The 12,283-nt window shown below is 36.1% G+C and overlaps 1 protein-coding gene across 2 annotated transcripts in view; it reads left to right on the plus strand.

The window, feature by feature from the left end:
* GRM8 (glutamate metabotropic receptor 8) overlaps positions 1–12,283 on the plus strand; it is a 359,089-nt gene that overhangs the window by 215,729 nt on the left and 131,077 nt on the right. For both annotated transcript variants that reach the window (XM_055809165.1, XM_055809167.1), the window contains one exon: positions 5,536–5,736. In XM_055809165.1, the coding sequence (XP_055665140.1) occupies positions 5,536–5,736 (201 nt within the window). The remainder of the gene's footprint in view (positions 1–5,535; positions 5,737–12,283) is intronic.

Consider the following 12,283-nt stretch of genomic DNA (forward strand, 5'->3'; position numbering starts at 1 on the left):
GTTACCATTTTGCTTATTACCAGTTTCACAATATTTTTTCTTGTCAATTTTCTCCCTCCGTCTGCATTACTTGTCCTCCTAGCGTTACCCCAGAAAGATTTCTCCCCTTATTTAGAGCACAGGCCATAAAAGAGCTCATTTGTCACTCAGCATGTGCCAGAGGGGACAGGGTGACAGAAGAGTGGATGGGAATGTGGAAGGGAGGGAGGAATACGGGCTCACAGAAAGGGATCTTTCCTTGCAGGTAAAAAATCCATGGTTAGGAGATTCCTGGCTCTCCTGTAATAGGGATTCATCACTTCTAAACCAAGTGCTCACACTGCTGTTCCCCGACTGAAGGACAAGACATGCAAGTCTTGGTGTTTTGGTTTGGGTTTGGGGGGTGGGGGTGGGGTGTTTTTTTTTTTAAGTTGGTTTTTTTTTTCCTGATAGATTCTGATTTTAACCAAAATTACCAACCATAAGAGTAAGATACATAAATCATGAAATAAAAAACATAGAAATAAGGGGCTTAAAATAGTATAAATGGTCAGCCAGTGGTTGAGTTTTTCAAGCAGATATAGAATATTACTCCATTGCTAGATGTATCAATAATTACACAGAAAAAATTACAAGTATTATATTAATATTTTTCGATTATAAAATAAAAGATGTAAACCTACCAGATTATGATGAAAAAGTAATTTCCATTTTAACTAAACAAAACACTATGACAGTGAAAACCAAGAATTTTTAAAAGGACATTTCTGTACCTTCCACCGGAGAATTTTCAGAGAAGAAAGTTGGAAGTTTTCTGAGTTTTTAACTTTGATTTTGATAAGCTTTTAAGAATTCATACCCCAAAACAACGGAAGAAGACTTACACTGAGCCAATATTTGAGCTGAAAATGAACACTGAGCCAGTCAGTTGTATGCCCATCAATCCTAGACAAAACAAAGGAGATTAATAAGAAAAAAAAAACCCAAAAAACCCAAACCTGCCATTGACTAGAGATTAGGAGACAACATCTTGAAGTATACTATTTGCACCTGGTGGTCTAGTTATGTCTTCCTACTTTCTCATCACTAAATGCACTATTTTTCTAAGCTTGGAACCTGAGTTTATGATCATTAATCTGGCAAAATTAGGATCCCACTGCATCCCCATACCAGCTACCTCTGTCCCATTAAACTCTGGAGCCCCTCTCCTGTCTCCAAAATCTGTCCAGTGCCCAAAACCTTTCCCGAGCCCTGCACCATCACACCACCATTCCAATCCAGTGAAGCTCAAACCAGCTGTTGTATACAAGGTCCTTAACTTCAGTCTTTGGTCTTCAAGTAGCATGCATTATGAATTTAACTAGATATATGGGATGGGTTTTTGAAAATATAGAAATAATCATGAACGGTAATGTAGGCTGCACTTCACATAAATTGCTTTCAATAATGCTAGATAGAAACAGAAAGATTTGTGAGACAGCAGGAATGGGATTGCTCAGAAACGTTAGGTGAACTGGCAATTTCCTGACACAGGGAAGTTAAATAAATAAGTAAAAATTATTTCCCTGTATCACAGCTTACAAAACAGGTATATCCATTTGCCTTATTTAGATTTTTTATTAATTAATTAAATAACGTTAAGACAACAATAACTAAGAACATATATTTTAAGATCATCATTAAGAACTTGGTTACTAAAATTTAGACAAGTTATGTAACATTTATCACCTAGCAGATTAGTTTCCTGCTGGTGAGATCAGCAACTTTAGTTTTGATTGTTTAAGATAGTTTGTATCCCACAGGTAATATCATCACCCATGTATGAATTAATTATCTTAGCTACATTACATTAATCTTTATTTACTTACTGTATGCTGTTATGAAGTTTTTAATTAAGGCACATTTTAATTTATTGTTGTACAGGTCTAATTTCTCTTGATTGTGTTCCCTGAAATCTCTTGATTCCCTGTTCATACCTAGGGAATTGACAGTGTCACCTGCTTTGCCCTCACTCCCAGACTAGTAACCCCAGCCACATCCTCTTATCCACCTAATCCACGTTTTACATTCCTACTGTTGTGCTCCTTGTCTTTCCCTCTGAGTAGGTAGCTGAGTTCCACCATCCTGAGCTGGATACACAATTATTCCTGCAGCACAAGAACTACAGGAACAAAGGGAGAAATGATATAGAAGGTATGGAGGCAATACCTCCTGCAACAGTCCAGCTTGTCACTCTAGAAACATTTTTACATATGCATATACATATAGGATCATCCCTGGGGCTCACTCTAGGGTCCCCAAAACAGATTTAAAATGGAAGGAGCTATGAACATTATTTACTAGTTAGTAATTAATTAATTAGTAACTAATTAGTAACTATTATCAATTAGTACATGTGCCTATGTATTTTCTCCATTGGTTAAGGAAAATCTTGACTCTTGCTGAAATTCCCCACAAGCTTGCATTTCTCAAGAGCGGGGTTGGAAGACCTGCTGGAAGCGCCATCACACGTTTCCCTGGATTTGCTTTGTTTGCCATCAGAATAGGGAGGGACGGTGTGAGCCCAATTCTTGTCCTCAGTTCTTGACATACTGTCAGACTTTGGGGATATCAAGTGTCTGCGTTCAAGAGTCAGGAATATCTTCTCATTCTTTTTGATAAAGACACAGCCTAAGCAATTTCTTCCAGAGGAAAAAACTGTAGGATGAGAAATTGAAGTGTCATTAAGAAAACATTAAAACATTTCTGTTATGAGATACAAATTGTTATATTCTTTCAAGTCACCAGTGTGTGTAGAAACACGCCTTGTAGAGCTGAGAGTCAAGCTATAAATGAAAGTGTTTGTACATGATATACAATTTGAAGGAAAAATATAACTGTGTATTCCAAATATGTAATATTATCTCTGTAAGACCTGACCGTATTTATGGCATAGACACTATGCATCTATTTACTGCTATACTTCAACATTTATCTAGGGCAGTATCTAGGGCAGTGTAATGTAATTTAAGTTGATGAGTTCTTGTCATTTATAAATTATTGGTTTAGATGTTTGAGAATTCTAGAAAAAGAAGATGAAGAGAAACCTCAAAAAGAAAGAGCACATAATCCAGTTTGTTGGGGGTTTTAGTTATGCAAAGCACAGAGACTTGTGTCTCTTGCCTTCTGGGTTTGACAGGTTTAAAACTGACAATTTTATGATGTTCCTCACCCCTTTGTATGTACAGAAACACATTCAGTCCCAATAAATTCTTTTTTCTCTGTAATTTATATGCTAAATTAGTTTATGATCACGTATCTGTGAAGAGTAAATGTAAAATGTTTTGCTGTGGAAGAAATGTATGCAAATCCTATGTGTTTTTAAACTACAGTACGACATAGGGGAGTATAATACTAATTTTTTCCCCTTTTTACAATCTGTACCACTGAGTACAATGTTCTTACTTTAAGTGTTTGCAACTTTTAGTGTTTTATGATTTAGCATTTATTACAGAAAGTGATTCCCTTCTGTCTTTCACCAATCCTCCACCCTTTAACATACATGTCCATCCGTCTGACATGTGAGGGGAATTATATTTACCTTGGTAATTAAAGCAGATATATCTCCCTCCAACTCCTCCTGTCCTGACCATCCTGTTTAGAGGATGTGGAAGCTGGGGAGCGCATACAGGTTACTGACTGCTGTGTGACTGCAGCAGTTCTGTAAACCCTGTCCTTCGCTTGTTGCCCAGCAGTTCTTAACAAGGCAGGAACAATTAAGATGGGGATCATGAGGTCTACCCATCACTAAACTGTTGGAAGCTAGTTCCCAAATGAAGTAAGTTAATAAAGTTGCAATCTAATTAAGCTTGATCTTCTCCATCCTTCATATCATCTTTTATGTCTGGGCAATGGGTCGCAACTAATTGTGTAATTTTCAGCATGTGCAAGGAAAAGTTTTTCTGTTTGTTTGTTTGCAGTAGAGTCCCGCCATTTTCTAATTATTTGCCGATCACTAGATAGCATGTCTTGAGAAGTATCTGTGAAGTTACTTGTAACAAATCACAAAAATGGGTCATACGCCTTCCTCTCCAAATGGTTAGTACTTCTTCAAGAAGTAGTGGGTTTATTTTTTTTAACTAATCCCTGAGGAGAAATAAAAGCACATAATGATTTTTCAAGGCTATCGATCATTCCAAGTGATTAAGGATGTTTAAAACACAAAACACTACTGATTGTCAAATTTCACATTTTTCCTACATTATCATTGTAATTTGAGATGGTAGCTTCTGAGTACACTTCCTTTGTTTTTCATGTCATACGGGCTTGCATACTTTGTCTAAAGAAAGATCTTGTGTATAGTATATTTTCAGGCATAAACAATGCACTTTTTAAAACTTGGATACAACAAAATTGATAACTTGAACTGGTAAAAACCTGTGGATAGAGATAAAAAAGAAACATAAAAAGTAAGATATAGAATATTAAACTATATTTAAAAAGATGCATAAAATTTTACTTTATTTCCAAATATTTTTTAATAATGTGACTGGATTATTTTCAAACTGAATGAGCTGTTAATGTTGTAAATAACCTAGGTATTTATCCTTGTGTTCACTGAGTCAATAGGAACTTTACTGTAAATTTCAGCAGGGCAGATTTCATGTCAAGATCTGTAGAGTCCTCTTTCCCTGGTAAATGGAAAATTTGAGCCTTTAAAATCAAAGGCCGAATTCCTGTATAGGACATGGGGGGGTGGGGGGAGCGGGGGGGTGTTTGTTATCTGCTTAAAATATAATTTTCTTGACCTTTTTTTTTAACTTTTCCACTTAGTACTATCACCTATGAATGTAAATGGTTCTTTGGATTTGGACATAGATGATTAACAGTGAGCAATTTCCACAGGATAAAAATTTCATAATGTATTGATTTGCTCTGTATTCCTTCTGAAGGAAAAATGTCCCTGTAGAAAATAGCAGACAGTACATGGTTCTCAATGTGAAGCATAATTCACTAGTAAATACAGGAAAAAAGCCTCACAATAAGCACTTTTCAATATGGAGACAGATGGCCACATCACTTGGCAAGCATTCAGTTTTTTTCCCTGAGATGTTTAAATAATGTTTATCAAACAAGAGACAGGGATAAAAAGCAAGGTAGCCTTAAATTTATCTAAAACAGAATGGCAGGCTGGTGTAGAAGTGTCCTATAAATAACAATAAACAGCTGTTGAACGAAAGTCAATAAGGTAGAAAGAGAGTTTCTTTACTGGATTGTAGAAGTACATATATCTGTATTTCTTTTTCTTGTAATGAAATGTTCTGTCCTCTTTCCCAGCCCAGAAGTCAACATACTGTTTATATACCTGGCACAGTGTACAATGATTAGAGGCAAAACCAGATGGCCATATTTTTCCTTGTCTTGTTTATTTAGGTGATGGATAGATGAGTCCTAACTTTAGCTATCAATCTGACCGTAATTATTTATGTTCTACTGTGAATTTTTGCATGCAAATATGTATGTATACACATACACACACAAACAGAGTTAAATTGACTCCTTCCCTTTCTTCCTTAGGCTTAGAAAGAATTGCAAGAGATTCAGCCTATGAGCAAGAAGGAAAAGTTCAGTTTGTAATTGATGCAGTGTATTCCATGGCCTATGCACTACACAACATGCATAAAGATCTCTGTCCTGGATATATTGGTCTATGCCCGAGGATGAGCACAACTGATGGTAAAGAACTACTGAGCTACATCCGAGCAGTAAACTTTAATGGTAAGTTACATGTACTCTTTTCTTCCCTTCCCTTTTTCTTCTTTAAATGATTCAGAAGTGACAAGATGTGTTTTGTTCTTTATATAAGATACTTTAAGGCACAGTGGAAAACAGGATTAGAAGCAGTTCTCATTTAATCAGAACTGTGAATTTTTCCACCTGCTTCAAATCCCCAAGTGTATTTTTCGTCTTAACATTAAGCTGCTCCCAAAAGAGACAGATGTTAAAAATAAGAATCTGTCTATCAAAATATTCCGGTGAAAACTGCTGTTATAGAAACAAGTCGAGGACTCATGCAGTCCTATTGACAGATTAAAATCCTTTGACAGAGTTTGATTATGTGTTTGCAAGAGAATTAATTGAAAAAAAAAACCAACATGGTTTTGAAAATTGCCTTCTGAAATTACTGTTAACAATTTCCTTGCAAAAGTGAATAGTGAGGAGTTTGCTTTCAATTTGCATATTTAAATCTCAATTAAAAACCCTCACTAGCACCTCCAACTTCTTTTCCATTTCATTGTTTTAGACTCAGTGATTTAGTGAGGTTTAACACAACTACAATATATGTTTTTAAATGACACTACAAAATATTCTGTGCAGCTGGGATCTGCCTGCTGGGGAAATGTAGTTACAGACACACTTAAAAGTAGAGGTCAATAAAGAACAGGATTAATTTATGAATGTAGAATTCCAAAGGGTAGAAGATACTTGATGGTGAAATAAAGTTGCTGAAAACCTACATTAGTACATTAAAATAATAATTATAATAATTTTACAAAGAAATGTAACAATGTTCTTTGCTGTGTTTTGGTTGTTTTTCTCCCCTGCTTGGTGGTAGTTCATGTGCTAGGCATGCCTTCTAAAACTATGCAGAGAGAAGCACTGTCTATCACAATTTATTCCAATGACCTTAGCTGCCAGCCTTTTTGAGAAAAGCACAAGGTCATTTTGAATTTAGCTTTGGAGTGGAAGCTTGTTTTGCTCTAGGTAATATACCAGACCATTTGGTTTATGTGAATGTTGGCTGTAGTTCACAGTTTTTTTCTTCCTATGCAATTTTCATGAAAAGGGAATCCCTGTCTCCAGGAATATAAAGATAGAAGGAGTTTAAATGATTTTTTAGTGATTTTAAAGAAAACCTGGGGCAAAATATGTTGCTGGCAAATGGGAAATTTTGTTATGACGACAAATGTAGGCAGGCTATTGTAAGATTTGCAGTGATAATTATCTACATTTCTAGTAGATATTCTTCTGGGTCTGTGTTGTTAAAGCACAAAGTGATCTATTTTCATTTGGTGAGCATGAAAGTTTAGCATAAAAAGATAAGCTGTACATTTTATATGAAACCTTTCTCTCCCTAGATTGTTGCTTTTCATCAATACCTGTCATGATTTCTCTGGCTGACTCTAAATACTGCAACAAGGGGAGATGAAAGAGTGGGATAAAGCATTCTGGACACTAATGAAAAAATATCAGTGATTTACTGAAACAGAGGGAAAAAGAAACAAAAAAAGAGAAACATTTCTGTGAGGTTAACTTTCTGTCCCATGGGATCTGTTCTCCGTACTAGGCTAGTCCATGATATATACTGGTGTACCAGTTTTTGGGGTGTGTTATATGCCCAGATGTTTCCTTTTATTTTCATCATGTGTTGGGAAGCATAAGCAGAGGATGGTCTTCAACCCTTTGCCTTTTCCAATTAATCCCAGATTCCTGTTGCTCAGGATGGCACTGCTGCTGGGTCTGACGGTTTACAGAGGCGAAAATCTACACAGATTACCAGACTTCCTGTGCTGGGAGTTGACAGAAGTGCTCTCTGTCGATTTTGACATGCATCCTAGGTTCAGTCATTAATAATGTAGTATTAAAAGTGAACTGACACATGAAAGGAAAACCTGGCTTTCACAGCCATTCAAAGTAGCATTTTTCTATCTGAACAGTCACAGGATCACAGTATTGCTGAAGATGGCAGGGACCTCTGGAGATCATCTGCTCCAACCCCTTGCTTAGATCAGGATCAGCCAGATCAGGTTACTTAGGGCCATGTCCAGCCATGTTTTAAATATATACAAGGATGGAAAATCCTCCAAAAGTCTCTCTGAGAGGTCAGTTCCAACATTTGATCATCCTCACAGTAAAAAATATATTTTTATGCTTAAGCAACTTTTCCTGTGTTTTAGAATTAAGCCTCTGCTCTTCAAGATGTTAATGATTTCTAATATCAAGGAGTAACTGGCATTTTTGAGACAGGCAGTTTTTAGTCATTATCAGTTTCCCCACATGATTCTATCCTTATGCATATTAAACCAACTTCTCACCTCTCTTAGTTCAGTATATCCCTCTTAACCAAGTTAGTAATGAGTGGGTGCAAGTCCAATTAATATGCTTACACACTCAAATTATTGAGTTTCACCTCACAAAGTATGACCTGTATTACGCAGGACATCCATCTGCCTTATGGAAGGTATTTGCAAGGGTATGAAAACACGTAGTTCTGTTTATTGGAGTAACTATTTTGGTTTTGATTGCAAGTAATCGCTTTTAAATGTGTTTCTTTTTGTTTACTCTTTTGATTTTTATTTACAAATTATGGTTTACTCCCCTGAAGCATTCATTTGTGTAATATTCCATGACACCTTCATGACTGAAGGGTGATCATAACCACCAGCGCAGAGTGTACTGATGTAATTGATATGACATTTGCTTCTGCTTAGATATTCTCCTACCAGTTGTATACTAAATGCATAAAATCTCACAGTTCAGCATAATTTTAAAGGGGATAGAACTTCGTCATTTGCAATAGACATAAATACATTTATTTGTACATGAGGTTTGTGTTACTGCTGGTGTAGTCTCCTGTTTTACTGTTGCCTGTGTTTTCCTTAGGTCAGCTAGCAAAGTATGGTGTCTAAAACCAATTGCTTTTAAATTATAATGGGCAGTTTAACAATTTAATTTCATATTAAAAGAAATCTCTAACGTATAACTGGTACAGCCTATTGCTGTGTACATCGAAAGAGATTTTAAACAACAGCAAAATACAAAGCCAGTGTGCTGAAATGCAGCATATTTTGTTCCCTGTGCTCTTCGTGGTAGTAGAGCATAACCAGCCCTTTCTGGCTATGATCAAAGAACACTTAGAGCTTTCAGAAGTCTGATGCTCCTACTTACCTTTGTTTTTCCCAGGCAAAGAGTGAATGTTGTCACTTTGTGGTGTTCTTATTTTAATAAAGGTGTCACATTTGAAAGTTATTCCCTACCAGGTTTTGTATCCAAACAAAATGAGATATTTCGTGAAACTGGGATTTTGTATTATAAAGTTATGTAAAGCGAGTAGTTTTTCGATTAATTAGGTTTGTAAATGGTGATATGTGCAGTAGTGTAATTATGGCATGATTCAGTATGCTTTCCCATCACATCACTCTAGTGTTCTTACTCTATTTAACATCATTATTCTGTCTACAAAATAAGCAGATGTTTTCTAAGAGTTTTAACCCTGGCGTGTACTGAGTGTTTTGTGAGAAGTGCTGTGCTGAATTCAACTTAAGTGCTCATCATTTAACCAAAACAGGACTTGAACATGCATTTGTGGTGGATGGATATGTTTCAAAGGTGGGTTTGGTTTTTAAGAAAAAAGATTTGTCTTTGTACTTCTTTCTGGGCAAAGAAAAAAAAAAAAAAAGGATGACAACATAGATATAGTGCTATTTTTTGAGTGGGAATAAAACACAAAGTGGTAAGACTGGTCAGTACCTCCCTCCTCAGTTGTCCCATTACAAAAGTGGACAAAATTTATAGTTAAAATCCAAAAATAAAAATCATTGCTTATATTGTACATAAAATTACATATAGAAAGTTCACTCTTTCTATGTAGAGAGATTTATAGCTAGTATAGAGTAGGTTTTTTTTGCCTACCTTTGGTCAGATATAGTCACATATTTGTATTTATATTTACATTAACACACAGGAGTAGTTCCAGGGATGCATACTGAGAAAACATCACACATTATAACACAACATATTTAGAGATATTACAATATGAGTCTTTCAGTTAATCATAAAGGTAAGGGCAGAACTTAACCTGTACTCTCTTTCATATGTGAAAACAGACAACTTACTTGCTTTGATGGACAACTTATCCTGTGGGTGAACAAGGTTACTTGCTACTTTGGCATCTTTTTAGGTAAGCAGGGATAAGTGAGAAGGGAGCGGATAATAGGTGGACGCATTGACTCACCTCTGCCGTCAATGCTTAGATAAATGTCTGCCTCTGCAGGAGGTCACTGCAACATGACTTCCCCCTCCTGGTGAAGAAGAGATGAAATAAATTCTGAGTCTGGCTGGGCACTCTTTTGTCTGGTATTCTCTGGGACAAAGTAAAGCAACTATATTGCTTGCTGTGCCTTCGTGACAAAACTACAGTACCACTGGAACACATTGCCTGTAAATATTGTGGAGTCTCCATCCTTGGAGATATTCAAAATCTGGCTGGACATGGGCAATCTGCTCTAGCTGAGCTTGCTTGAAGCAGAGCGGTTGGACAAGGGGATCTCCAGAGATCCCTTCCAACCTCAGCCATGCTGTGATTCTACAGTCCTAGCTGGATTTGAAAGAAAGAAAAAAAGTAAATCACTCACCCTTGCTCTACAATAATGAATGAACAGGTTACCTTTGCTGTGTTCTTCTGGAACTAATTTCATAGTCTGAGTGGACTAGTAAGCCTTGCTGTTATTTGTTTTTTAGATATGTTAATTAAACGCCTTTGAGAAAATATTATTTTGACTACACACACATAGACACACATGCACGCACCATCAGCCCCATGCAAAATTTCATCCTGAAAGGGCAGAATGATACCAGAGAATGAGAACGTAAGAACAGAAACTAGCAGGCAAACTCAAAATACGGTGTTGACACTTATAAACTAAAAAATAATGATCACTCTACATTGTAATATTTTTTTCTGAGAAAGTATCTGTAGAGGACAGTTTTTAAAAAAATTAAGAATGGGGTTATTAATGGAGAATTTTGAACCCTCCAGAGAATCATTATGGAATCAGCTGTCTACAGAATTCATCTTCTCCTGCTATCTTTTGAAGTCGCTAAGACATCAATCTGGGTAAAACTCTCCTGACTTAATATTCAGCTCAGACTTCTAAATGTTTTCTTGAAGAAAGCTGACACCTCTCTATTCCTTCACTGAGTATAAAATTTACATTCTCAGATCATTATTTATCATTAAAACAGAAGCTTTAAAATGGTGCCCTTTCAGGCTGATAAGTTTTGACATTTTTTCAGGCATTAAGCACAACAGAGCTAGATGTCCCACTTAAAATGTACTGGAGCTATGCTCCTAACTCAGATTTTTAAAAGTCCAACTCTCAAGTTTATAACTACCAATACAGAAAAAAACCCACCCTTTTTTGCAATAGTTGAAGTTGGGCACATCTGTGATCTTTTAAAGTTATGAGTTCTTCTTGTCAGTTCGTAATTTGGGGGTTTGTACTGTCAGAAACACTTAGCATCATATGACACCACCGGTACTGTATTCTGATAAGGTTAAAAACGATCTAAGTATGATGGGAGATAATAGCAGATGAGTAGATCAAATAGGGACAAAAAAGATTAACAGTGAGTTGGGAAGGGCTGAACACTGCTGACCTTGCTAGGATTCACTGTGGTAACAACCAGTTTCACTAATCTGTACTCTCGTGAAGAAATAAAGATAACTGCTTTTAGCTGCAGAAGTGGAAGTGGAAGGGGGAATGTCTGCTGAATTTTTATTAAGATCTGTGATGTTTATTCTGTCATAAATTAATCACATGGCATAACCTTGTAATTTAAAAAAAATAATCAGTGGTACAGAGGAATATTTGAAAGCATGCTTAAAGCTTAAACTAACATTGTTCATTCTTTTAATGCTTTTATGATTTTTGTCATGGTTTCAGAGGTGTCGGTTTGGCTTGTGAATGTGCTGGGGCCATGGCAGGCTGTTTGTAATAAAGAATCCTGATGTCTAGTTTCCTGTACCTTTATGTTAAATTAAGGAAGGAGTTTTTACCACTGTTAATTTATTTTTGGGGATGAGCAGAGGATGATTTCAAATAAGTTCTGCTTTGGTATGCTAATTATTTAAATGGAATTAATCCAGGTGGCTATACAAGAAACTAAAATTGCACAGTGGTCTGAATCACTCTTAATGGGTTTAAGTAATGTACGGTGATAATGTAAGCAGGCGCAGCAGGAGCTTGGAGCTGCTGTGATTCTTAGGTACCTCACGAATCCATGTGATTAAAATCAGAGATTATGAAAATGCTGGGTGTGAAATTAGAAGGTAGAACCTAAAAGTGCAATTTATAGCTGTGCTCTTGTTTATGTACAGATCTTAAGCACTGATTAATTGAGCAACATATATTCTCCGTATATAAACTTCATGATGTAGAATGTCTGAGGTTAATTCTCTGTTTTGAGGAACGACGTTTAATTTGAAAGGTATTTTGATAATTAATATGTAAAGGAAAATGATAAAGGATTTATGCTCATTACC

This window comes from Falco peregrinus, chromosome 6 (assembly GCF_023634155.1).
Source record: "Falco peregrinus isolate bFalPer1 chromosome 6, bFalPer1.pri, whole genome shotgun sequence".
Classification (NCBI taxonomy): Eukaryota; Metazoa; Chordata; class Aves; order Falconiformes; family Falconidae; genus Falco; species Falco peregrinus.